The sequence below is a fragment of the Phoca vitulina genome, unplaced genomic scaffold, assembly GCF_004348235.1.
Source record: "Phoca vitulina isolate PV1807 unplaced genomic scaffold, GSC_HSeal_1.0 scaffold7, whole genome shotgun sequence".
Taxonomy (NCBI): Eukaryota; Metazoa; Chordata; class Mammalia; order Carnivora; family Phocidae; genus Phoca; species Phoca vitulina.
The window spans coordinates 1,857,993-1,883,717 of record NW_022589710.1 but is presented as its reverse complement, the minus strand read 5'-3'; the positions used below and the strand labels follow the sequence as shown (position 1 = coordinate 1,883,717).

General features: G+C 51.8%; 3 protein-coding genes and 1 non-coding gene across 7 annotated transcripts; 3 read left to right on the top strand and 1 right to left on the bottom strand.

The window, feature by feature from the left end:
- The first annotated feature begins 269 nt into the window (after positions 1 to 269).
- On the top strand, positions 270 to 374 carry LOC116633356. Its single transcript, XR_004299645.1, has one exon. It is a non-coding gene; the product is annotated as a U6 spliceosomal RNA (small nuclear RNA).
- A 582-nt stretch (positions 375 to 956) lies between these two features.
- SDR39U1 (short chain dehydrogenase/reductase family 39U member 1) lies at positions 957 to 5,174 on the top strand. Of its 3 annotated transcripts, none has more exons than XM_032404846.1 (6): positions 957 to 1,046; positions 1,359 to 1,465; positions 1,563 to 1,645; positions 2,000 to 2,121; positions 2,900 to 3,043; positions 3,292 to 5,174. In XM_032404846.1, exons 1-6 carry the CDS (start codon positions 1,031 to 1,033, stop codon positions 3,702 to 3,704), a joined length of 885 nt encoding a protein of 294 aa, XP_032260737.1. In that variant the 5' UTR covers positions 957 to 1,030; the 3' UTR covers positions 3,705 to 5,174. The 3 variants fall into 3 exon arrangements, with proteins under 3 accessions (XP_032260737.1, XP_032260736.1, XP_032260738.1); XM_032404845.1 differs by lacking the exon at positions 957 to 1,046 and adding an exon at positions 1,082 to 1,112; XM_032404847.1 differs by lacking the exons at positions 957 to 1,046; positions 1,359 to 1,465; positions 2,000 to 2,121 and having other exon boundaries at positions 1,564 to 1,645.
- A 148-nt stretch (positions 5,175 to 5,322) lies between these two features.
- Positions 5,323 to 14,063, bottom strand: KHNYN (KH and NYN domain containing). Of its 2 annotated transcripts, none has more exons than XM_032404844.1 (8): positions 13,905 to 14,063; positions 13,057 to 13,277; positions 11,127 to 12,241; positions 10,875 to 11,005; positions 10,693 to 10,789; positions 7,780 to 7,887; positions 7,473 to 7,574; positions 5,323 to 6,907 (listed from the first exon to the last, which is right to left on the bottom strand). In XM_032404844.1, exons 2-8 carry the CDS (start codon positions 13,255 to 13,257, stop codon positions 6,655 to 6,657), a joined length of 2,007 nt encoding a protein of 668 aa, XP_032260735.1. In that variant the 5' UTR covers positions 13,258 to 13,277; positions 13,905 to 14,063; the 3' UTR covers positions 5,323 to 6,654. The 2 variants fall into 2 exon arrangements, with proteins under 2 accessions (XP_032260735.1, XP_032260734.1); XM_032404843.1 differs by lacking the exon at positions 13,905 to 14,063 and adding an exon at positions 13,651 to 13,868.
- Positions 14,064 to 15,285: 1,222 nt separating this feature from the next.
- On the top strand, positions 15,286 to 16,525 carry CBLN3 (cerebellin 3 precursor). The gene is made up of 3 exons (XM_032404553.1): positions 15,286 to 15,585; positions 15,870 to 15,989; positions 16,328 to 16,525. Exons 1-3 carry the CDS (start codon positions 15,286 to 15,288, stop codon positions 16,523 to 16,525), a joined length of 618 nt encoding a protein of 205 aa, XP_032260444.1.
- The last annotated feature ends 9,200 nt before the right edge of the window (positions 16,526 to 25,725 follow it).

Below are 25,725 nucleotides of genomic sequence, written 5' to 3'. Positions count from 1 at the left end.
GGTCTTAGGACCCAGCTTCGAGAAATACCAACATTTTGAGACCTCAGAGGAGGCGAAGGAAGCAACAGAAACTGAAAAAAGACAGGAGAAAGACCCAGAAGAGAGCTGTGGCTTTCACTGAGGCCAAGAGATGAGCATTTCCAAAGGGAGGAAGTGTCCAGCAAGTGTCCAGTGAAACAGAAGTCAAGAAAAATGACTGGGCATTCGTTTTGGTGACACGGGAAATTGGTGATCTTGGCGAGAGTCAATGAATGATAAAGGCAGGAGCGGTGCTCGCTTTGCCCAGCACATATACTAAAATTGGAAGGATACAGAAATTAGTATGTCCCCTACGCAAGGATGACACGCAAATTCGCAAAGCATTCCATATTAAAAAAAAAAAAAAGACGGGAGTGAATTAGGGAATAGAAAATGGACACCACTCCTTTGAGAAGTTTGGCTATGCAGGCGACGACAGAGAGGGCCTTAGCATTCGAAGAAAAGGGCTGGAGATGTGTTATTTTAAGAGGAGGGGAACTCTATAATGTTCTAAAGAATACAGGAAGGAACCGGAAGAGGGAAAAGAAAAGATAAGAGGCCGGGTCGAAAGAAATCCATAGTACGGGTAGACGAATTCTCTTGCTACTATTACTACTGATCCACCAGGCTGAATGGACGTCCAAATTTCCGCGGTTTGAGTACCTACAGGCTTTCGGTCAAGGGGTTTTGGGGGGTTGGAGTTTTGTTTTGGTTTGTTTCTGCATTAAAGCCTTCCCTCCTCGGCCTTCTTCCCTTCTTTCCCCGCCCATTCGGTCTATGTCCACCGCCCCCCGCCCGTCCCCGCCACTCCTTGCAATGAAATATACGGCCTTCTCTATGAATTCTTCCGGGTCGCCAGGCAGGGCCACGCCCAGTCTCCATCCTGCCCGCCCCCCCATTGGAGCGCGCTTCCCGAAAGACGCATGCGCACAGAGGACGTAGTCGCTTCCAAGATTGGGCACCCCCACTGCCGCCGCCAAATCTTGCGCAAGCGCGTTAGGTCCTGGTCGCTATGCGGGTGCTTGTGGGTGAGGGAGGGCAGAAAGGGAGAGTCAGGGGCGGGCTTATGGAAAGGCTGACACAAAGCTTGAGAGGTGGGAGGCAGTTTCTGAGGGAGGGCAGTGAAACGTGCACAGGTGATCGTGCAGCAGCCTTGGCCTCCTACCCCAGGAAGCCGAAACTCCCCAGTCCCTGTGACCTGTGTCACCTCTGCATCGCGGGGAGGGGGCGAGAAGGAGGGCAAAAGTCTGAAGTCAGATGGGATGGCAGCAGAGGAGGGGGCCACAAGCAGGGATGGAAGGCGACCCCGAGAGGATAAATACCTCGTATTTTCTGGCCAGGTGGCGGGACGGGCTTCATTGGGACAGCCCTAACCCAGTTGCTGAAAGCCAGGGGCCACGAAGTGACGTTGGTCTCCCGAAAGCCGGGGCCCGATCGGATCACGTGGGTATGTCCATCCTCGGGAAGCTCTGGGGGACGGTCTGGTTTGGCGGCGCGGGGCGAACCCCCACACCCACCCCCCACCACCGTGTTTTCTCTGACAGGATGAACTTGCTGAGTCGGGGCTGCCCCGCTGCGATGCCGCTGTCAACCTGGCGGGAGAGAACATCCTCAACCCTCTCCGAAGGTCAGCCACGGCCCTGAAGCTGATAGCCTTCAGAGCAGAGGGAGGACGGTGTGACCCTGATGAGCTGTGGAGAATGGAGATGTCCAGATGGAGAACTAAACTCCAATCCCAAACTACTCATCCTGCCCCACTCCTCCCTGCACACCCACCTGCCCTTCTGCCCTCTCAGCCGTTGACTTTCATCCTCACTTATAACTCGGGATGCCCAAAATATGTGCCTTTTCTTTCTCCAGGAAAGATGGACCATTTCTCTAAACCACAATGCAAGGTTTTGCTAGAAATGGGTCTGGATGAGCCCCAGGGAAAGAGAAAGAGGTATGTTTGTGGCTCATTTCCTTTTTGTTTCTCCTGCAGGTGGAATGAAACCTTCCAAAAAGAGGTTCTCAGCAGCCGCTTGGAGACCACCCAGATACTGGCTAGAGCCATCAACAAGGCCCCACAACCCCCCCAGGCCTGGGTCTTAGTCACTGGTGTAGGTATGTCCCAAATCACCACCCTTTATATTAGCCAGAGGAAGAGAGGTTGCAGTGAGGGGCAAGCTCAGGCCCTTCTAGCTCTACATGCACCAGAGCGCTGGTCTTTTCCAAATACAGAACTTCCTAGGCCCTCCATCCATGCATATTTCTTCTGACCTTTGTGTACTTTCACTGAGAAATGGGGATCCCTAGAGGAAGAGGGGATAGTGGCACTGCTCCTGATGCCGGGAAAAGTCCCACCTACTCCCAAGTCCCTTGCTTGTCACGGCACAGTTCTTTAGGAACAGAATTCCTGATTCTTATATTTCACCATTGGGACGGGATAATTACAAACAACTATAGAACATATGTCAGCTGCTACTCCAAGTGTTTTACACGTATTACAGCATTTAATCCTCACAGGAACGCTAGAAGGTGGGTACTGTTATGATTCCCATTTTAAAGATGCCAACAGAGAGCTTATATAACTTGCCTGAAGTCACAGGCTTAATAAATGGTGGAGCTAAGAGTAGATCTCAGGCAGCCTGGCCCCCAAGTCTTTGCTCTTAACCACTACACTCTAGCAGCCTCTCAACTTAGCCCTGCAATTAAAGGTAAGTTACCCCAGGGCAGCAACGGGTCAACCCATGGAGCAGCTCAAAGGGAAAATATCTATGGCTCTGTCTTCCCATGGGAAGATCCCAGGGGCCGGGGAGGGTGAGACCCAGAGGAAAATTGGGTGCCAAGGGCCAGGCAGGACCAAGGACACTGGGGCAAACCAGTGCTGTTCCACCGGCAGCTTACTACCAGCCCAGCCTGACTGCAGAGTATGATGAGGACAGCCCAGGAGGGGATTTTGACTTTTTCTCCAACCTGGTAACCAAATGGGAAGCTGCAGCCAGGCTTCCTGGAGAGTCTACACGCCAGGTGGTGGTGCGCTCGGGTGAGAACCAGGGGCTTGGGTATCAGACAGGGTTGGAATGTCTTCCCTGGGCTGGGGGCCTGGGGGAGTCAGGGGAGCTGAGCATCCAGAGTGTGAGAGGAGGCTGCCATTTCTGGCCAGCCTGCAGGTGGGAGGACTCGAAGCCCCAGAGAGAGCTAAGTTGGCATGGGGACGGGGAGACCGGGAGGAACAGTGGAACAGCCTGGAGGTTGAGGAGCCTCCCGTGCTGTCCCTCTTCCCTGCTCTAGGGGTTGTGCTGGGCCGTGGGGGTGGTGCCATCGGACACATGCTGCTGCCCTTCCGCCTGGGTCTGGGGGGCCCCATCGGCCCAGGCCACCAGTTCTTCCCCTGGATTCATATCAGGGACCTGGCAGGAATCCTGACCCATGCCGTTGAAGCAAGCCACGTGCAGGGGGTCCTGAATGGAGTGGCTCCAGCCCCCACCACTACAAATGCTGAGTTCGCCAAGGCCTTCGGCGCCGCCCTGGGCCGCCCAGCCTTCATGCCTCTCCCCAGCGTGGTAGTGCAAGCAGTCTTTGGACGAGAGCGTGCAGTCATGCTGCTGGAGGGCCAGAAGGTGGTCCCACGGCGGACACTGGCCACGGGCTACCAGTATTCCTTCCCAGAGTTAGGGGCTGCGTTGAAGGAAGTCGTAGCCTAAGTAGGGAGGCTCCTGGCAGGGCCTGAGGCCTGCCCCTCTACAGAGGCTTCCTGGTTAGAGACTGTGAATAGGCTCAGGTACTCCTCTGAGACCTGAAACCATCTGGTTCTTAGGGATTCCTCTCCCTGCCCTCCTCCTCATTGTTCTGTTGCTCCACCTTATTTAACTGAGAGACTGTCCACAGTGTCAAGGTTGGAGTCTCATCAAGTTGGGTCCTTAACCTCTTCAACTCCTTGTAAAAGAATTTCCAAGTTTGGTTTCCCTACGTGTTCCGTTACTGTCCCCGGTATCCTTTATGTTGTGTAGAATGCTCTGCTATTGAGGCAATAAAGATAAATTATCTCACAGGCTTTGGTTTGCTCCTTTGGCCTAGATTCTCCTGGAGTTTATGTCCGAGAAAATGCCAGATGACTCTTTCCCCTATGTGGGGCTTTGAACGTTATAATGGGCAACATCTCCCTTCTTGGTCCCTCCATTGCCAAACTGGTAACAAATCTGGGGCATGAGGTTATAATAAAGGTGGAGACTAGAAAATGAGAGAAATGATGATCCATTAACAGTGGGTTCTGTGGTCATCCTGCATACTTGTCACACAGTGCCATTAGGGTGCCATCAGAAGAGACCAGGCCCCAGTCTAGAACAGCCTTCAGTCTGTCACTGAACAGCAGTGAATAAAGCAATCACACGTTGGTCCTAGGTCATCAAGCTGCAGTAGGACAAAGCCAACATCCCTGTCTGTACGAAGCTGAGGACTTGCCTCTCATCTGACTGGGGCCACTTCAGGCAACCAGGGTCCCTAGCACAAAACGGCAGATGATACCCCTGGCCTCCTGCCCTGGTTATCGGCCACAACTTAACCAACAGCTCCCCTAGCCCCCAGTTTGGGCCATCTTAACCAATCTCCTTTATTCCCAGAGGACTCTGTGCTGTCTTTGAGCCACCGTCACCCCCTAACTAGCTTCTTTCCAACACACCTGCCCCCAGCTCAGGTCAATACAGGATAGTGGTATAAAGCAGCAATGGGGAGGAGGGGTGAAGACACCGGGACCCAGAGACTCTCCAGCTTCATCCAGCTCCCCACACTGGTTGCTGGAACGAAGAACTGAGGTGGCAGTAGTCAACTCGCTGTGCCTCAGGGAGAAGTGACAGCCTGAAAAGGACCATGTCCCGGGACCTGCCACAGAGCCCAGACAGCACAGAATCCAGGGGCACCTGTCCTACTTCTTTATCTGGTCTTGGGCTCTTTAGGAAGTTGATGGGCTCTGTATTGTTCCTGAGGGAATGACCCATCTCAAGGGTAGCAGTAACAGAAAAGCGTATTTGGGGGCTGCGCTAAAGGAAGGTCTACTGACCAGTGCTGTCCACGGATGAATGTGCGACCTGGAGGTAGTCCGTTTCCCTGCACAGGACTTTAAGCAGATAAAGAACAGGAGGGGCGCCTGGGTGGCTTAGTCAGTTAAGCAGCTGTCTTTGGCTCCGGTCATGATCCCAGGGATTGAGCCCCACATCGGGCTCCCTGCTCAGCAGGAAGCCTGCTTCTCCCTCTCCCACTCCCCCTGCTTATGTTCCTCTCTCGCTGTGTCTCTCTCTGTCAAATAAATAAATAAAATCTTAAAAAAAAAAAAAGATAAAGGGCAGGATGTAGGAATCAGGATGGAGAGGCAATGTTCTTATGTAACAGTGGTTGATCTGTTGGCCAGTCAGGTACTTTCCTTCCGACTTGGGATTCTTCGGTTTTCATTTTCCAGATCATTGGTTCATCTCGATAACAACCTCTGAAAACCCTCCCATCCCCATACACACACACACACACACACACATACACACACACACACAGCAGAAGCGGGGCTCACTTTATGCCACATATGTGTTCTGTAGAGAAAATGCTGGGGTCAGATCATATTAACATTGTCATCGCAGAGCATGGCTTCATCAGGCTGGTGAACGCTCAACACTTCGGCAAGTGCATCTAACCGGGGACTTTCTGACACATTCGTTCATCTATAAACACTTGAACGCAACAGGAGAGCTGCCATTTATAGGAACCCTGAGAGTATTTTGGTAATGCAAACAGTCACCCCTAATTAACTGTTTTGTAAATGTGGATTTGGGGGGTTGCCCAAAAGGGACGCAGCCATTACAGGGCATATGATACTGAGGACGCAGTGTTAATTAAAATCAAGGGCCTGGGCCCTGGGGACAGAGGATCCTCAGCTCTGGCAAAGTGAGGTTTTGCTTAGGCAGCCTGTGCAGCCACAGACACACACACCTGAGACTTGATGCAAGTACCTTTCCTCCGAGGAGCTTTCCTCTGTGTTCTCATTTCTCTTCCCAGCCGGCATTTTTAGCCCTGATTTACAAGCAGAAGTAAAGGCCAAGCAGCTCCATCAAGGTCACAGACAGATACAGCTGAGACCGGAAGCCAAGTCTCCCTCTGCCTTCTCCACCAGCTCCCTGCTGCCCCACTGTGACCCAGACCCCGTAATACCTCCCCAGGGCCTCCCCAGGGCCCAGCATTCCCTTCGATGCACCCAGCAGCCCAGCCAGGCCTAGGAAGCAACTGTCCCTCTGGCATCCAGAGCCACAGCCAGGGGAAGGAAAGACTTCACTTCCTTGCCACCTGCTCTTCGTTCCCCACCCACCCCCCCAAGCCTCCATCCCCAACTCAGTTTGAAGGAGGAGCCGGCAGTCCCCACCTCCAGGACCTGCTCTTCCCAGCGGGTCCCCACTCCCTACAGAAACCCTGTGCTATGGCAAGGTTGAGAACTTAAGGCTGAGCAGAACCTCTTGAGAGCTATCTGAGGTCCTGACTCAAGATGAGATCAAGTCCCACCAACTCAGAGTGAGTCTAGGTCAGGGTCTGAGCAGCACAAGGACCCTCACAGAAAGAGCTGAGCCAGGCCAGGCTGGAGCTGACCGGGTGGCAGGCAGGCAGTCAGGCAGGGGAGGCTCAGAAGTTGAGACTCAGCAGGGCCTCGGAGAGCTGGTTGATGTCCCGGCAGGAGGGCTCCCGCTGCAGGATGAAGTCCACCTTGTGATCCTGGCCCCAGAACACCTCCAGCAGCTGGCGCCGCAGCCGCTCAGTCTCCCGGGTCTTCCGGATGCCACTGCTGCCTTTTTCCTCCTCTTCTCTCCCCTGCTGCTGCTGACCGGGTTCTGAGAAAGCCCTGGAAGGATGCTGAGCCTTAGAAGCCCCCTGTGCCCTGGGAAGAAGCAGAGGGTACATGAAGAGCTGATGAGCATCCTGGGGGGAAGCGAGAGCTCAGTGGGCCTCCCAGGTAACGGCCCGGCCTATTCCTGGCTTGGGAGTGGGGCTGGGGCCACGGTGGAAGACGCAGTCCTGATGTTCCCCAAGCTGACCACTGAGTGGCAGCATCAAGCCACTTCTGAAGGGGAGAAGACCAGTCCCTTTAGAACCAGGAAGGTGAAGCCTGTCACTATTACGATCTAGTTCTAGTCTAATACAGTGATCGCTTACTTAATAGTCCAGCAGAGGGTGTGTGGAATACAACTGGCTGTAAGTAAAAGCAACCATGTTCCAAATAATCCACCAAAAATATGGATTAGGGGAAGCGCCCCTCCCAGCCAGGAGGGCCTAGATCAGGATGCCCTGAAAAGCAGTTAAAGGCCAGGCCCACAGCAACCAAACCAGTACAGAAGCAAGCTGGCCCAGATGAGGTCACCCTGCCCCCAAGTCTCGGGATCTACAAGGCCCCTGCAGACAGAGGGCCAAGGCTGGGGGCTGCCTGGGAGAATGTGGGGCATTACCTGACTGGCTTCTTCAGGAACTCATCCAGCGTGGGGCCATTTCGCCCTAACGGGTCATCAGGAACCATGAAGAGGTTTCCCACAAAAGTGAAAGGCAGCAGGCTGGGTGTGGAAAGAAAACATATGGTCGCAGGGGTGCTCTGATGAACCTCCCAGACAGCTGAGACCAGCACCACCAGAAAACTACTGGCCACCATCCTTCGAGACCATATCAAGCCCCTTCCCAGAGTCTTCACCCAGTGGCAGAGCAGAACTGGTTTAGAGAAAGGTCTGAGTACGCGCCCTGTTCTCAGGGGAGGGCTCTCACCGCTCCCTGATGATCGCCATCCACTTCTCAGACTCCTCCGCCAGGTCCCGGAACTGGTCATTGGAGACAATGACCCCATCGGTCTCTTCGGCCAGCTTCACCATGAACCTGTTTCAAAAATCACAGCAGCCGTTCTGGCATTCTCCAAGGCCCCAACCCCAAAGAGTATTATTGACTCCCATGACCCACTTCTGCGGATGGAGATCTGGCCCCCCACCTCACCTTGACCCAGCCATCAGGTGCCTGCCAGATTTGGGTGCCATGGGTTGGAGAGGAAACAAAGATGAATCCAGCATGGTGTCCCAATAGCATCCCCTCCACCTACCACAATCTTCCACCCAACACTTTGTGCCTCATTAGTGAGAGACAGTGAGATCTGGCTCCAGCCCAGTCTTCTTCCACCCTACCCCACCAGTCAGTCACAAATCTATCATGTTCTTCTCCTGAAAAGCCTTCCACTCTGCCCCTTCCTTTTCAGTCATACCATTACCCTTAGCTATCTGGACACTGCAGCTGAGACACCACATAGCCTCCTGATAAGGGGGTCCCCTGACCCCAACCATTCACCACCCTGCAGTCTCTCCTGCCTTCCCCTCAACAAATCTCTCCCCTGCTTGCCCTTTATCTACCGAGTAAAGTCCACATGCCCAGGCCTGGCAGCTAGGGCCTTCTAAGCCCAGCTCGAGCCATCCTTACAGCCTTATCTCTCCTGGTATTCCTAATGAACTTTCAACTCTGCCAAAATCAATGATCAGATAACACCCCGTTCTCCAAACATGTCCTGTGCTGACTGCCACCATGTTTCTCAAACTATTCCCTCCATCTGGAGGTGCTTCCCTAACCTCACTGATGAACAGAATCACCAGGGAACTTTTAAAAAAAAGAGATGCCTGGGCCCCACTTTAGAAATTCTGACTCCACAAGACTGGGATAGGACTCATGAGGCAGTGGATGGGGGTCTTTTCTAACAAGTTTAGAAACTAAAAGATGCAGCCTAGCCCAAGTCCTCAATCGACAAAAAACTGGCAAATCCCTCCCTTCCCAGAAAACTCCTACTAGAAGGGGGCTCCCTTTCCTCCAAGTTGCCACTGTGTTTGGTTTAGGGTTTGTGTGGGCTCCAAAGTCAATGATCAGGCCCACCCTAATTCCCAGCATCCCCACCTCCTCCTGCAGGCCATGCGCCTACTGCTAGGTGCTAAGTGAGCAGGCAGTATTTGAAAGACAGTGTGGCATACAGGAGACTAGTAATCAGGATTCAGTGTAACATGTCTGGTTCTGAGTTTCTGTCTGGGAAACAAATGAAGGTGTATCCATGGTATCACAGGATAGACAAAAGGCATTTGCTGGTTAAGGGTATTTTACTATCGTGTTACTTCATCTGTTGCTCAGCACTACTCATTCCGTGGGCCTACGCCACGCACCACCGTGTCATTCACTGTAACCAGACAAAATTCCAAATTCGCATCGGGCTGTCTGCCTACTGGGACCTACGTAACTGTACAGACACGTGCCTTTAAAATTCATTACAACTGACTCGCTCTTCAGTTTCAATTCTGTGTCAATGCTGGTGTGGAAAGGTTCCATATCTTGGATAATCTGTGAAATCTAGACATAAAACAGAAGAGCATTGGGAGAAAGTGAACTGCCTTTTTGTAGAATACCATTTGCTTGTTAGGGAGGAAACGTTGTTTGAAAAGACAAAATATATAAGCGCTATAGTTTGGAAACTAGTTTTTCTTTAAAACTGAAAATCCTAGAGAATAAAGAACTTGTAGTAGTAAAAATTTTTTAATTGGTTAATTGGGTTTTAAAATCTGCCCATTTCTGTGGCGCCTGGGTGGGTCGGTCGGTTAAGCGTCCGACTCTTGATTTCGGCTCAGGTCATGATCTCAGGGTTGTGGGATGGAGCCCTGCATCGGGCTCTGCGCTCAGTGTGGAGTCTTCTTGTCCCTCTCCCTCTACTCCTCCCCTCCACCACCCACCCCCCACCTCTGCTCTCCCTATCTCTGAAATAAATAAATAAAATCTTTAAAATCTGCCCATTTCCCCACTGTGTAAACTCTGGGGAGGGAATGTGCCCTGCATTTTTCATTTAAACAATTTGGCAGTTTTAAGTTCTCACTTTTCCTTTGCCATGTAATAGCCTTGGTCAAGAGAGTTCACCACTCCTACCCTATGTCTGCAGTTCTGTAGGACAGAGACGAGACCCACTGCCACACTTGATTGGGTCTGTGAACAGTTAAGGAATATCACTGTACACCTCCCTAGCACCTTGAGTGAGGCAAGCACATCCCTCAGCTCCTTTTGATATTCACAAGGAGGGTGACCAAATGAAGAGGACCGAGACAGAGGTTAGCCCGCTAAGAGACTGGTCCACGGGCAGAGTCAATGAATAGTACAACTTGGGGCTCAAATGCAGATCTTCTGATTCTAAATCCAGTGACCTTTCTATCAGAACATGTTTTGTATACTCTTAGAATGCATGGCTTGTGTCTCTTCATTTGACTTGTGATTTTGAACATTTACCCTGGCGCTTCCAGAACGTTGGGGAATTTCTCTACATGTTTGGAAATGTGGGTTGTCAGAAGGTACTTGTCAGTTACCCACGTCACCAGCTTTCCATTAAACTAGGATTTTCTAGACAGGAAAGCACTACATAAATACAAGGCAGCATTCAGCTTGAGGAACGAAAAATGAATGAATGGACACCCACGGCTGTCCACCATCTGTCTCATCACGCCTGCGGGGCAGGTTTACTGACCCGTTCGTACAGGTCCACGAAGGAATGACTGGCCATTTTCCCGCTGCCCAGGCTTAGAGACAGCACAAGGGGTCAGGAGCTTCTGTCTCTCCCTCAGTTTCCCCACTGTGTTCCTGGAATCTCAAGACGGGGGCCAGGAGAGAAGCAAGTACCTATCATCATAGGAGGAGATCCTCTTGCCATCCATGACTCGGGAGGGAGTGAGGGAGAGCAGGCTGAGGGAATACAGCTTTTGCAGGAAGTGGCCCTCTAGAGAAACACAGGCGCACAACGGGGTTATCCTCAGGCTGAAGCGGGGCCTATCCCAGGTTACAAAAGACCAGGCCCAACTCACCTCTGACCCTGGCATCCTTACTGAAGCGCCACTGAGGCACAAAGACAGTTATGTCCCGGTGGCCCCGGTCCCAGAAGTACTGCACAGCAATGGCGATGCCCCGGCTGGAGAAGTAGTGCTGGAGGCCGTGCCTGCGGCGGGAAGGGGTCAGCGCTCCGGGGCCCCAGAGGAGGGGCCGCTCGGGGTCAGGAACTCTGCTCGGATCATCCCTCCCACCCCCAGCCCGGATCCTCAGGCCCACCGGGTACTCACACCATGGCCACATTGCTGCCGTCGATGACAATGTGACGGAGGTCTGGCTGGCCGGGGACATTGGCAAGGCACAGGGTGAAAGGGTCCTGCAGGGCCTCCTGGAAACGCTGCGTGCCGGTCACCAAGTTGCCCCCGCGCGAGCCTCGTTTCCACGGAGACCCACGACCTCGTGCTGCGACCTGCTGCTTATCTCCCCTGTCTCCTCGGTCTCCACAGTGCCACGGGGGTTCGGGCGCAGGTGGAGGGCTAGGCACCCTTGGAGGTGAGGCTTTCCCGTTGTGTAGCCGCTGCAGGAGGGAGGCTCCCCGGGGCTGAGCTGCCCTCTGACAGGGGCCCTGGGCACCAGGAGGCTCGCCCTGGACACAGACCGACCTTCCTCTGTCCTGAGGCACCCCCTCCTTGCCCAGGGCCTTTCCTGTCAGGGGCCCTACCTGCCCTGCCATTCCTCCTCCTGACTGTGATCTGAAGGCCCCTTCTTTCTCCCAAGGCTCTTTCCCAGGCAGCTCCTTCCACCCCAAATCCATCTCCCTGGGACCACCCTGCTTCCCTCCCTCCAGCTCCATAACCTGTCTCTCTCCCCTCAACTCTCGCCACCCCGTAGGTCCAGGGTCCAGGGACTCCCTGCCTTCACTCGAGGGAGCTCTGACACCCTGGTACTGAGCACCCAGTGGGCCGGGGCTCCCCCCACCGCAGGGGGGCAGTGCCTGGGGCCCCTGCCCCCTGGCTGCCTCCTGCACCAGGCTCAACAGTTCCTCCTGGACAGCTAGGGGCAGCTGCAGCAGGGCCTCTCTGTGGGCATCCCCACAGGGCTGCAGCAGGGCCGAGAAGTCTCGCAGCACTCCAGCACACTGGGAGGCTCCAGGGGCTCGCCCTGGCCGAAAGTCCCAGCTCAGCCGCTCCACCAGCTCCTCCACTCTGCTCTGAGCCATGACGAAGGCCTCGGTCAGGCCACTGACCATCAGCGAACCGGGGGGCCCTGGCACGAGGTGGGCTGATGTGCTCCAGACCAGACAATCAAGGAAGAAGCCCTGGGCTCCCAGGAAGATGCAATGCAGTTTGGGTGGATAGTGGACTTCATCCTGCAGCTCTGGGCTGCAAAGACCCTTCAGGAACTCCTGGGGGAGGAATGGGCGGGGGGGGGGGGGTAGGGAAAAAGGAGACTGCTGGAATTCTACATGGCCCAGTAGCCTCTTCAAGCCCATTGCATCCCACCCCAAGCTCCAAGACACCTGGGCAGAGCAATGGAGCCCCATAGATCCTGACAAAGGTAAGGATTAAAAAGGGATCAAGAATCCACTTCCTTCCGTTTTCAGCTGATAGTCTATGGCTAATATTTCCATTTAGAACTTGACTCAACTTAAGGTTCTATTATAATTAACTGATTATAATTAACAAGGTTGTCTCTCTAAATATTTATGCGTGTATGTGTGTTATATATTTCCATCATAATGACTGTCATTGCTAACTTTTGCTGAACTCATGCTTTATCTCATTCACAATAAGCCCAATGAGGTGGACACTGCTATTATTCACATTTCATAAATAAGGAAACGGGAGACTCTGTCACAGAGCTGGTAGGTGGTGGAGCTGTACTGGAACCTCTGGAAGCAATGTGGCCTGGCTTCCCATCCCCCACTGAATTCCTTGGTGGGGCCTGCTTGCCCAACTGGATTATCTCCCAGTCACAACTGATTTGAGCGAATCACCTGTTGCTAAGTCTTGGCAGAAACTGGCTCATCACGGCTGAAATGAAACCAAAACTCCACAGAAATACAGATTTGCAAAGTCCCTCAAAGTTCAGAGCCACTGAGGTTGCCAGTAAGACAACCAAGGAGTGAGTGGAGATCCTCCCCAGCAGCCCCTCCTCTCCTCTGCCTCCGTGCAGGGGAGGGAGTCACTGTTCCCTGAAGGGGCAGAGAGGGGTGTTCACCTTGGCTCTGCTGGCGTTCTCCTTGGGGCCCTCCAGCTGCAGCCAGATGTGAGGATTCTCAGGACAGTCCTTCGGGAGGACACTCATCCCCACGCTGAAGATGCGCTCCACGTACGGTTGCTGCTCCCGCACCTTGTCCTCAGCCTCCGCAGACACAGCAAAGCGGTCAGGGGACGGCGAGCCAGCCCCCCACGTAGGCATGGCTGCTTGGCCACCCAGCCCTGGAAGGAGGGAAGGCAGCTCAGAGCCTCCTCGTCCCCTCAACCCAAATTCTGGTCTCCCAGCCGACACCAGCTATCAACAGGTCGCACTTAGTTACCCATCTAGTAAACACCCTGGGTCCATCTAGGAAGGGAATGTCAGATTATGCGGAACCGGGTCTTCTCTCCGAGAGGAAGTCATGGGCAAACAAGGCTGCCTGTTGGGGATGGGCATCTGGCCTCTGGAAAAGGCTGACCAGGGCCCTAAGCAGGAAGAGTGGGGGGCTCCAGCTCGGTCTGGAGGCCAGAAGTGAACAGATGACAAAACAGTCTCTCTCATCGGGGTCTCTGCAGTCTCCGGGTCCAAAGCGGCCTCTTAAAGACGAATCCTCACCGGGGCTTGAACTGGGATGTCCTCTGGAGTCCCTGGTCTGCCATTTCCAAGGTTCTAGCCCCTCCCACCTCTCCCCCTCCCTCCGCTGTCCGCCGCTGCTCTCCAGCGCGCTACGGCCCCACTCGGGGCCCAGGGGCCAGGCCGGGTACCGCCCACAGCCGCCTGCGGCCGCCGCCCCTCCCCCCCGGCCGCGCTCTGCACTGGGGCCTCCGGCTCGGCTCCCGCGGCCCGGGCGCGGGGGAGAGCGAGCCTACCCGCCTCGGCCGCCCGCTTCGGCCTCAGTCCCGCCGGCGCCTCTCGGAGCCTGCCGGCCCCAGCTTCGCCCGCGCCCCAGGCCCAGAGGAGAAGGGCGGGGGACGGGGGGAGGGCCGAATCTGGGCGGGCCTTCCCGAAGTCCTCACCCAACTGGGACCTGTCTTCACATCTCGAACAGTTTTTTGAGTCACTTCCTGGCCCGGGGTGGAGTCAGCCAGACCCCACCCAGCGCTGGGCCGGCTCCGGGCCCTAGCGCGCGCCTGCCGCCGGGCTCCTCCCCTGCCCGCCCCCGGCCCCGCCTCCCCGGCCCGCCCACTCGCCCGCAGTTCCCCGGGGCTCCGCGTCCAAGCCTGGCTGATGGGCTCTTCTCTCCGCGTAAGTCTGGGTTCTCGCTCGTTCTGAGCAGCTGTTTCTCGGGAGAGAAGAGCCACTCGTTGAGAGCTGGAGGTGAAGAAGGCCTTAAAGGGACTAATCCATTACCTTCGGATGAAGATATGGAAGACCAAGGAGAGAAAGAGATTGGCCCACGGTCACAAGATACTGACACCGTTGGCCCAAGCACTTTCCACCAAAACAATTGTAGGGAAAAGACAAGGGCGCCCGCTTTCTCCCAAGAGCGGAAAGGGGCCACTGAGGGCTGTTGACTAGCGAGGGATTTTGAAGAGGGGAAGAACAAGGAGAAGTAAGGGACTGTAGCGCTGTCTTGCGCACACATGCACTCACACACACACATGACGGGCACTCATACGTCCTCACAGGCACATGTACACTCTTTTTTTTTTTTTTTTTTAAGGGAGGGAATCTTTTTTTTTTTTTAATATTTTATTTATTTATTTGAGAGAGACAGAGATAGTGAGAGAGAGCTCGAGCAGGAAGGAGGGGGAGAAGCAGGCTTCCCGCGGAGCAGGGAGCCCGATGCGGGGCTCGATCCCAGGACCCCGGGATCATGACCTGAGCCGAAGGCAGAGGCTTAACCATCTGAGCCACCCAGGCGCCCCGGCACATGTACACTCTTACGAACACACCAAGTTCTCTGTCGTCCCATATGCAGCCTTCAGTGCTCTCCAGGAGGGCTGCCCTGGGTTCTGTCTGTAGCCCTCCTGTCTGGCTGCTCCATCCCTCCTCTCCCTCCTCGAGCCCAACTGCTGCTGTCACTTCATGCCCTGCCAAGGAGGAGGGAACTGCAGTGACGGTGGGAGAGAGAGGCAGGACAGAGAGGTATGGAGAGAGAGATGCTGAGACCAGGGAACAGTGAGACCCAGAGAGAGGGCTGAGGAGCAGGGTGAGAGGTAGTGAGAGTCCGCCAGAAGCGGAAACTGAAAGGAACACCGAGAGGGGGCAGAAGACAGGAGGACTTGTGGGTCACAGAGCCACTCAGCCATGCTGGGAGCCAAGCGACACTGGCTACCGGGTCTCCTACCCAGCCCCAGGCTGCCCTTGGCCCTGATGCTTCTGGCTCTAGGGTGCGGGTGGGCCCAAGAGGGGACAGAGCCTGTCCTCCTGGAGGGTGAGTGCCTGGTGGTCTGTGAGCCTGGCCGAGCTGCTGCAGGGGGGCCTGGGGGAGCAGCCCTAGGAGAGGCGCCCCCCGGAAGAGTGGCATTTGCCGCAGTCCGAAGCCACCACCATGAGCCAGCAGGAGAGATCAGCAATGGCACCAGTGGGGCCATCTACTTCGACCAGGTAATCCCCCTACCCTTGTCCAGATGATCTGTAAGGACCTGGAATCAACTGCCCAAACCCACTTTGCTCTTAAGGAAAAGCCCCCCACTGTGACCAGGGGCTCCTCAGCGCCACTGCCCATCTCCCTTCCCTACACTCCTACCCACATCCCTCCTTGCCCTTTCTCACCATTTCTTTTGAATCTGGGCCTTCCTCCTGTTCTTGTCTTCTTGCCACCCCTACTTTTCCTCCCCACAACCCAGTAGTTTCCCCGAGCCCCACTCAGCAGAGTCTGCTTCCCACAGGTCCTGGTAAATGAGGGTGGTGGCTTTGACCGGGCCTCAGGCTCCTTCGTGGCCCCTGTCCGTGGTGTCTATAGCTTCCGGTTCCATGTGGTGAAGGTGTACAACCGCCAAACTGTTCAGGTGACCTGTGTGCTGGGGCCCTGTCCTGGCTCAGGAGGGGAGGGGAGGGAGGGTGAACAAGTGGAGTCCAGCTGTGACTCCTCGGTAGACCCTCCATTGACCTGTGGGGTGGGGGGCTGGCAGGGGCAAGGGCGGAAAGGACCGGCCTAGCAGAGAGGGTGGAGGAGGTAGAGGACAACACTGGCCACCTCTCAGCCCTCCTACAAGAGTGCACTGAGCCCCAAGTTCCCAGGATTACAGAGTCCCTTAGGGGCTGGAGAAAAAAAGCAGCCCTCAGGAAAGTGGGGGTTCTTGGGACAAGGGCTGGGCAGAAGTGCTAACTGGGCTCACCTCCCCAGGTGAGCCTGATGCTGAACACATGGCCTGTCATCTCAGCCTTTGCCAACGACCCTGATGTGACTCGAGAGGCAGCCACCAGCTCTGTGTTACTGCCCCTGGACCCGGGGGACCGGGTGTCCCTGCGCCTGCGTCGGGGGAACCTACTGGGTGGCTGGAAATATTCAAGCTTCTCTGGCTTCCTCATTTTCCCACTCTAAAGGTTCAAGCTTTTCAAGGACTGGAATCTAACCCCTGACCTCTGACCTCCGCCCTCTGCCCTCTCCTGCCCCAGAAGCAGCTTCTTTGGGGTAGGAGAGAGGCTCCCTCTGGCTGCCTGTATTCTGCCTTCTTGCATGGGACCCTGTGCCTGACACCCAAGGTGCAGAGTGAAGAGTAGAGCTGTGGTGTCTGGGGACCTGGCCCCTCTCACCTCCCCTCCCACCCCCTGCCTCCCACTGCAGCTCTTTGTGCCTGTGGGGTTTGGCAGGTAGGGAGCTCTGTGCCACTTTGCAGACTCTGCTCTTCCTGTTCCTCCACCCCCAGCTCTCCACTCAGTGCTATTTGGGGACAGGTGGCCCAGGTGAGCCTGACAGGCCCCCACCGGGGCCCAGATGGACCAGCCTCAGTGTACCCTGCAGGCTCCTTCCTATGAGGTGTGCCAGCATCACGGATCTTGGCCAGCACAATCAGAAGCTGAGCCAGCACCGTGTGGGCTAGGGCAGGAGGCTTAGGCACCAGCAGAAGTGCGGGGAGGACCACAGAGTGGCCCGGAGCCTGTGGCTGGTGAGGCAGGCAGGGCAGGTGCCCAGCCTGAACATGGTATACGTATTTCATTTACGTGGGGACAGCCAGCAGGCAGTGAACCTGGGTATCCATCTGTGCTAGGTCCCAGATGGACTCTGGCCTTCCCCTCCCCATCCACGACATGGGGTGTGTGTGTTCGCTCTGGCCAAGAGTGGGTGTACTCAGTTTCCTTAGACAGCTGGAGGTAGGGGTAGAAAGTCACATGTGAGCAAGTATAGATCTCCAGGCATGGAATGTGTCAATGACAAGGCCACCTCCTAGAACTGCTCCACCTTTGTGATCTGAACTTCAGCCACTCCACACTCTGACGGTCACCTTGCAGCTCTCTCAGCTTCCTTCACTGTACCTGTTCCAGATGATCCCTCAGCCTCTCTTCTTTCTCCTGATTTGTGCTGTCTTGTCCTCCTTTCTTAAACTTTCTGTTATCTTGGATGCTATGACTCATCCCTTCAACCACTCTCCTGCTGGTATTATAAATTCTCTCTGTCTTACCGAGCTGTCCCATTCTCCCAGCATGGATGAACCTATCAGTAAAGCAACTAGAGAATGATGGTCAATGAGAAACTGCAGGATCACTGAAGAGACAAGATGCCATTACAATTGGGATCAGGGGTTACAAGTTCCAGGCAAGTATGTTGTTGAGAAGATAAATGTAAGCTTGTATATTCAAGTCAAATAAAAAAGGAAATTAGTAATGCTTGAATTAAATAGGAAATACCAATGTGAATTTGTGGTTTTCAAAAGAAATAACTTTTTCAAACGTTGTCACTAAAGTAGCCTAGAAACAACATCAGGAAAAATCTGATACGCATTCTTAGCACCAGGATCTTTGCCTCAAATATTATTCACCTTTAAAATAACTCATGGGAGAGGGGCACCTGGGTGGCTCAGCCAGTTAAGCGGCTGCCTTCGGCTCAGGTCATGATCCCAGGGTCCAGACATCAAGCCCCACCTTGGGCTCCCTGCTCAGCGGAGAGTCTGCTTCTCCCTCTCCCTCTGCCCCTCCACCCACTTGTGCTCGCGCTCTCTCTCTCTCTCTCTCAAATAAATAAAATCTTTAAAAATAAATAAATTAATTAATTCAATTAGATTAAATAACTCAGGGGGAAGGGTGCCTGGCTGGCTCAGTCAGTGGAACATGTGACCCTTAATCTCGGGGTTGTAGGTTCGAGCCCCCCGCTGGGTGTAGAGATTACTTAAAAATAAAAATCTTTAATAAATAAATAAATAAATAGGACTCAGTGTTCCTTGGAGAATAAATAGCTCCATGTCTTAAATAACTCTAGGCCTGGAACATGTTGTTAATGACAAAAAGCAAGGATATTTTTTTTAAACTGTATAAGGTAGCGCTGAAAAGGCAAAGGAATCCGTCTTAAAATGCTCCCACCTGACATGCTGTGACAATTTGATCATCAAAAGGAAAATAATAGGGGCACCTGGGTAGCTCAGTCGGTTAAGCACCTGCCTTCAGCTCAGGTCGTGATCTCGGGGTCCTGGGATCGGGCTCTCCGCTCAGTGGGGAGTCTGCTTCTCCCTCTTCCTGACCCTCTGCCCCTAGCCCCACTCGTGCTCTCTCTCACTCTCTCTCTCAAATAAATAAAATCTTTTTAAATTTTTTTAAATTTTTTTTTAAGATTTTATTTATTTGTCAGAGACAGAGAGACAGAGAGAGAGCACAAGCAGGGGGAGAGGCAGAGGCAGAGGGAGAAGCAGGCTCCCCGCTGAGCAAGGAGCCCAATGCGGGACTCCATCTCAGGACCCTGGGATCATGACCTGAGCCGAAGGCAGACGCTTAACTGACTGAGCCACTCAGGCGTCCCGAAATTTTTTTTTAATTTTTTAAAAAAGGAAAATAATATAATTAATCAGAACAAGGTGAACTTTTAAAATCCATGACTCTGGAGTGATATTCAAAAAGGAAACAGTCACTATAAAAATGTCCAAAAAGATAGTTAATATACCAAGTGGAGAAGAACAAATATAATGGTATATTTTTAGTTAATTCTGATAAGTAGAAGAGTATAAAAATAGTAGGTATTTTATCTCTTCATAAGGTACACTCATTTCTCTTTATCTGTATAAGTAGGGAGGGATGGACACATAGAGCTGTGAGTGATTCCAGAGAAAGTTGGAACTGTGTCAAGAATGAAGAAGACTGATTGGCACCATCTGGTCATATATTACGACTAGGAAGAAAGGGAGTCCAACAGTGTGTTGCAAGATGATGAATTAGTCAAACGTCTAAAAGATAACTGCTCACAGCTCAAACTTGATCCTTCATCTCTTGGGAAAGGGAGCCTCTATGTTACGATACTAATTACAATGAGATTTCAGTAAGAGTAAACCCAATAATAATGGCTTAACCGAGGAAGATTATTTCTGTCTCACATAGAAGAATTCGCACATAAAGAGTCTAGGGCCGGATTGCAGTTTCCTGATGATCACAGCTGAGTTTCCCTTCTTGCAGTTCTACCATCTTTAGCATGCCATCTCAGGGCCCAACATGGCTCCTTGCACTACAGCCATTACATCAGCCTTACAGCCCCCCAGGAAGGAGGAAGGAAGAAAGGGCACACCACTTTCCTTTATAGAAGCCTTCTGAAAGGTGCATCCCACATTCCGGTTGCATCTCATTGACTAGAATTTAGTCACACGTGGCCACACCAGGCCAGGGAGAGAGGCTAGGAGGTAGAGTCTTTATTCCAGGCTGCTCTGCTCAGCTAAACATTAGAAGTTTTATAATGAGGAAAAAGAGGAAACTGCATATTGGGGGAAAACAACTAGATGTTTTTAAAAGTGCAAATGGACTACATAAATTTGTCAATAATGACAGTGAAGTTGTAGTATTGGTTTTCCATTGCTGTGTAACAAATTACCATACAATTAGCAGCTTAACACAATACCTATCCATTATCTCAAAGTTTTCTGTAGGTCAGAAGTCCAGCAGAGCATGACTGGATTCTCTATCTGGGGTTTCATAAGGTCAAAAGCAAGGGCTGCCTTCCTTGCTGAAGGAGAAGAATCCACTTTCAAGCTCATTCAGAGTTCAGTTCCTTATGGCTGTAGGACTGAGATCCACCATCTTTGAGCCAACAATGTTGGGCCAAGCCCCTCATACACTTTGAATCTCCCTGACCCATCCATGTCTCTGACTTCAGTGGAGAAAGTTCTCTGATTTTAAGTGACCACATGATTAGTTTGGGCCCACTCAGAAACTCCGGGATAATCTCCCTATTTTAACCTAAATTACATATGAAAATGTCCATTTTACCACGAAACATAATTCAAGTTTCCAGGGATCAGGGCATGGACATTTTTGGAACATCTGCATGGAACATGGACATTTTTGGAATATCCTCATCATTAAATTTAAGGATGGCATCATCTAAAGGAAAGCCATCCAGCTACAACACACTAATCATGTGGGAAAAGTGTGGGCTTGAGGAATTCCCATGCTATTCAAGGTAAACACTGGCTCTGATTTTAGTCATTTTAGAAGGGGATCCAGTTCCCAGGTCCCAACCAAGAATTCGTTGATGAGTAATACAAAACTTCATCTGCACTGAGATAAGTTTCTTTTTTTGGATGGCTAAACTGAGATAGTATCCATCTCTTGGGTCTACAAACCCATTTTTATAATAAGTGTAAGTGTAGGTGTAATAAACATCATGGTCCTTGTAAGATGTGTGTGCTTTACCAAAATCATGCTTTTAGAGAACTTAATACATTATATTGGTGATCCTATCGAAATATGTATGAGGATTTAAGTTTACAATCAATGTTTAAATCACTTGATTTGTAAAATACATAGATTTTGATTTATTGGGTATATAAATCATGTTTAAATGTTTAGACAATTTTGCTTAAGTAGGTTTACAAGGTAAATAGATTAAACAACAAATAAAGCACAGATGGCGGCTAGTGTTCCTCTCCAGGTACAAAAAGCTCCTCAGACTTTAAGGATCCTAAGAATAGAATCCAGCTGTTTTACCTTCCTATGCCCACATCCTGGCAGCTGGTTGTGGCAGAGAAAGTCCCACCACTGAAAGATGCGCTGTAGATCTAAACTCATGGTGTCCAGCCACTCCTGGTCCTCAAGCGTCCGTCCAAGTCTCCTGTGGTTTCCTCAGCCAGGTGTTCTCGTCATCCTCCCCAGCATCCAACTGAAACCTTCTTTTCTCTCCTGAAACCTTGTATACCACCAACTCTGCCCCATTGTCAGTAGCAGACAGCCCCCTTCACAGAAGCAGCAGAAACACCAGGCAGGAACCCTTCCTACCACCACATCTAGAAACTCACCATTCTCAGCTCTGCTTCGTCCTATCTGGCTCAGTAGAAGCTGGGTCCCTCTTCTTGTCAGGGCTGCCATCTCCATCCACCAGTCACGAAGCTCACTTCCTCCAGACATCCCCTTTTCTTTTCCTCACTTCTCTCTTGTAGGTGCAACTTCTCCCTCTCTACTCCTTCTCTTCAGCAGTTAACTAGACTCAAGTATCTTAAACCTGAAAGAGAAAAAGATGGGTATGGAAATAGTTGTAGGTATAGAGTTGTCCTCAGCTTTATATGCCCCCAAGGCTAGTTGGTGCCATCTCTCCTCCCCTTTAGAGTCAAATATTTATGCTCACCAGTTACCCACCTCTTAAGTCAACTGTGGCCTCCACTGCCCCACCTAAACTGCTCTCAGCTGGTCACTCACAACTTCTGTGTCACTAAAGTCAGTGGACACTTCCTGGTCCTTCTGTTATTCGGGCTCTCCCTAACATTTGGCCCTGTTGACCTCACCCTCTTACTAGAATTCTCTGCGCCAGTTTCCCTGGCTATATGCCTTCTGGGCTTGCCCTCCACTCTTGGCCCAGGCTCCAGTTTCTTTTCCAGGCTCCTCCACCTCTGCCCATGGCTTAAATGTTGGTTTTCCTCAAGGTTCTGCCCTAGGATTCCTTCTGTCCTGACACACTCTCATCCATGTGCTGACAGCTTCCACATTTGTTATCTTTCTCCCTGATCTCCCTCCTAAATCTCAGACTCATACCTTGGACAGCCCACCTTAAAGTCAACCTCCTAAAATGATAGACTTTCCTCCCTAGATCTGTTCTCTCTGTGTGTCTGTTCTCTGTAAATGGAACCTCCCAGTTGCCCTAACCCAGCACTAGCCATTGTCCTCAGTTCTCCCCTCTCCCTTATCCCCCCATAGCTAATCACTTACACCCATGGGTTCCATCCATTGTTTTCCATCCACCCTGGCTCAAACTACCAATCTCCCAGATGGAGTTTCCCAAAACCTTTCTTTTTTGTTGTTTTTTTTTTTTTGGCGGGGGGGTTGTGTTTTTTTGAGGTAAGGGAGGGACAGAGGGAGAGGGAGAGAGAAAATCTTAAGCAGGCTCCACACCCAGCATGGAGCCCGACTCAGGGCTTGATCCCACGACCCTGAAATCATAACCTGAGCCGAAATCAAGAGTTGGATGCTTAACCGACTGTGCCATCCAGGTGACCCTAGTTCCCCAAAAGCTTCCTAACTTATCCCTTGGCCTCCAGTTTCACCTCCCTCCACCCGTTCTCCACACTGGGGCTGCCATAATGATGTTTGTAAATGAGCTTCACTGCCTAAAGCCCTTTAGGGGATGGGGTGTGAGTCTCAGAATGAGACATATCTTTGTGTGGTTTTTGAGATCCTTGGCAGTCCAGCCTCAGCAAACTCTCCTGCTTCATTTTCACCATCTGCAAGAATGTGGAGGCTTACAAAGTAGCACCAGGTACTAGCAGAGGGAAAGCGGCACCATCCTCTGTTGGGGGACCTGGAGCTGGTATATTAAATTAAAACTATGCAGCTTATGACCTGCTGAATGAGGAGGCACAAGCCACCCACACGGACGTCGTAGGCAGGTCGCTCCCTCCCCGTCTGAGCTCTCACCTCAGGGGGATGAAAACCCCAGGACCATTTTCACTGGAGGTGCAGTTTCAGTATATGCACACAAAGGAAGGAAAGACACAAGATTTATTACTTACAAATCCCAGACTTGGAGGCGGGGGTTCACGCAATGAACCAAGGGAAGGGCAGTCGTCTATCCCTCGTCACGAGTGAGCGAGCAGGAGGTAGAGAGCAGGGTAACAAGACCTATTAATCATAAGGTGGTTGGCCCAGAGGTCACTAAAATGTTTGTGGACTCAACTCTAAGTGGTTATTTTAAAAGGTGCCCCAGGAAAAGCAAAGTGGGAACTTGGGGCGGGGTGGGGGCAGGAGGAGCACGGCATCCTGAGCTCTGATCCTTGAAAATGGCCCAGCCTCTGGGCATGAGCCAGGTTGCCGTACTGCGAAATGGCCAAGCAGCAATTCAAAAATCACTGTTTTCTCATCACACCACAGAAAAAGAAGGCATGGCTTTCAAGTCAAAATTTATCAGGGCCAAGAGAATCGTTCTTGGGCCCACCTGAGGTAAATCGGGACCTGTTTTAGTTTGTAAAGCATCTTAATCTGGACCAACCTGAAATGGAGAAATCTGAACTGACCCTGTGTAACACATTAGTGAAAGATGGAGAGCCACAGATTGAAGCGGGGGGTGGGGGGGGAGGAGTAACTCTAGCAACCAGGTGAATATGCTCGCGTGAGAAGCAGTGAGCATAGCGGTTAAGATAGTGGCGCGGGAGCCCCTCACTTAGAAGCTGCATGTGACCTTCTGTGACTTAACCTCTCTGTACTAATTCTTCCTCTATACAATGGAAAAAAGAATTGGATCTACTGCACAGGGTTAGGAAACACTTAGAACGGTGCCTGGCACAAAGCAAGTGCTCTATATAAGTGACTGTTACCACTTGGATTAGTAAATAAATTAAAACTGGTGCATGTCCCAAAGATTCTTGGGCAATCTTTAAAAAGCAGGTAGGATTTTTGTTTTGTTTTATAGTGGCCACTTACCTGTTACAAAACTTCTTTCGTTCTGATGTGTTCATTTTTACCCTGAACACAAGGACTTAATAACTGGTTGCTCAGAAAACATGGTATAACATAAAGCTGAGAGGTCCTAATCTCACCAGCTAGTTTATGTAAGTTTTAACATGGGAACGGGATACAGTGTGGAACGTTCTTTGTCTTTACAGCTTGTGTTACATCATGGGACTATCTGCATAATGGCTGTTTTGTAATTTCTCTGCTAGAGACTTGGGGAAGCCCACCTGCCAGTGCCGCATATAAGAAGGGAAAATCGTGATGGGTGTAAATGAGAGAAGCAGTGACTGGTAGTCTACCATGCCCATGATGCTCAACTGTAGACAGACGTTTTTTATTCACTCCCCCAAAGAGAGGAGGAATCGCAAATCCTGCTCAGACCTTGTAAGTTGTTCCATAGCGAAGAAGAAGAATCTCACCATCAGAGGGCTCAGAAGCCAATGTGGGTAAAATCTGATTATGGCTTAAAGTCATCCTGAGTAGCAAATAGATTTTGCTGAGCCACCTTTCTGATCAGCCTTCCACTTAGGAGTTCGAGCCTTTCACTTGCTGACCTGTACTAAGAGCATGTGCATGGCTCTCGGGAAGACCAGGACCTCTCTGAATGGCCTGTGAGCTGAGATCCCAGGTGCCTGAGCCACAAGCTCCTCTGGAACACTCTCTCTTACTACCCTGCTCTGTATTTGCTTGAGTCATCTTGAATCATTTCCCTCACCCGAGTGTGGGTACCAAAGGGGCAGAGACCATATCACTCACATTACCTGCTACCCACCCCACACCTAGACAGGGCCTGGCACATAGCTCCACAAATAATGAGTGACAGGGTACACACAAACTGGGGAGTTCTCAGGAAGGACATTTCCTTCCCACCACTCCATACCCCTGCCAGTGCTGGACAGAAGCTTGGGCAGGTGAGGTGTGCCTGGGTGGCTCAGTCAGTTAAGCATCTGACTCTTGCTCTGGGCTCAGGTCTTGATCTCAGGGTCCTGGGATCAAGCCCCACATCGGGCTCCCTGCTCGGTGGGAAGCCTGCTTCTCCCTCTCCCACTCCCCCTGCTTGTGTTCCCTCTCTCACTGTGTGTCTCTCTCTGTCAAATAAATAAAATCTTAAAAAAAAAAAAAAAAAAGAAGAAGTTTGGGCAGGTGAAAAAGGCAGCAAGAAGCAGAGGCCCAACTTTGGGAAGCTTGGCCACCATTAGGACAGTCTCTGAGCCTGAAGGGCAGTAACAGCAAGAGTCCAGGGGCAGGAAGAAGAGAAATGTTAGCTGGCATGCAATTGGCGTAGTCCACTCAGGCTGCTATAACAAAATGCCATAGACTGGGGGGCTTACACAACAGGCATTTATTTCTCACAGTTCTGGAGGCTGGACATTCAAGATCAAGGTGATGACAGATCCAGTCTGTGGTGAGAGCCCGCTTCCTGGCTCGGAGATGGCCACCTTCTCACTATACCACACATGGTGGAGATAAAGTGACTTCTAACATCTTTCTCTTCTAATAAGGACACTAATCCCACCATGGAGGCTCCACCTTAATGACCTCATCTCTGATTACCTCCGGAGGGCCCTTCTAATACCTTCTAATACCTCTAATATCTAATACCTCCTAAGAGCATCCTACTGGGGGTTAGGGTTTCAACAGATGAATTGGCGGGGGGGACTCAAACATGCAGTC

What these genes read in the sequence shown, in the direction of transcription:
- SDR39U1 (XM_032404845.1), top strand. Translation starts at nt 1,085, where the DNA reads ATGGAAAGGCTGACACAAAGCTTGAGAG. An exon ending in GGTCTTAGTCACTGGTGTAG is followed by an intron (nt 2,122 to 2,899) that starts GTATGTCCCAAA and finishes TTCCACCGGCAG; the next exon opens with CTTACTACCAGCCCAGCCTG. An exon ending in CCAGGTGGTGGTGCGCTCGG is followed by an intron (nt 3,044 to 3,291) that starts GTGAGAACCAGG and finishes TCCCTGCTCTAG; the next exon opens with GGGTTGTGCTGGGCCGTGGG.
- KHNYN (XM_032404844.1), bottom strand. Translation starts at nt 13,257, where the DNA reads ATGCCTACGTGGGGGGCTGGCTCGCCGTCCCCTGACCGCTTTGCTGTG. An exon ending in AGAACGCCAGCAGAGCCAAG is followed by an intron (nt 12,242 to 13,056) that starts GTGAACACCCCT and finishes TTCCTCCCCCAG; the next exon opens with GAGTTCCTGAAGGGTCTTTG. An exon ending in GGCAGCAATGTGGCCATGGT is followed by an intron (nt 11,006 to 11,126) that starts GTGAGTACCCGG and finishes TTCCCGCCGCAG; the next exon opens with GCACGGCCTCCAGCACTACT.
- CBLN3 (XM_032404553.1), top strand. Translation starts at nt 15,286, where the DNA reads ATGCTGGGAGCCAAGCGACACTGGCTACCGGGTCTCCTACCCAGCCCC. An exon ending in GGGCCATCTACTTCGACCAG is followed by an intron (nt 15,586 to 15,869) that starts GTAATCCCCCTA and finishes TGCTTCCCACAG; the next exon opens with GTCCTGGTAAATGAGGGTGG. An exon ending in ACAACCGCCAAACTGTTCAG is followed by an intron (nt 15,990 to 16,327) that starts GTGACCTGTGTG and finishes TCACCTCCCCAG; the next exon opens with GTGAGCCTGATGCTGAACAC.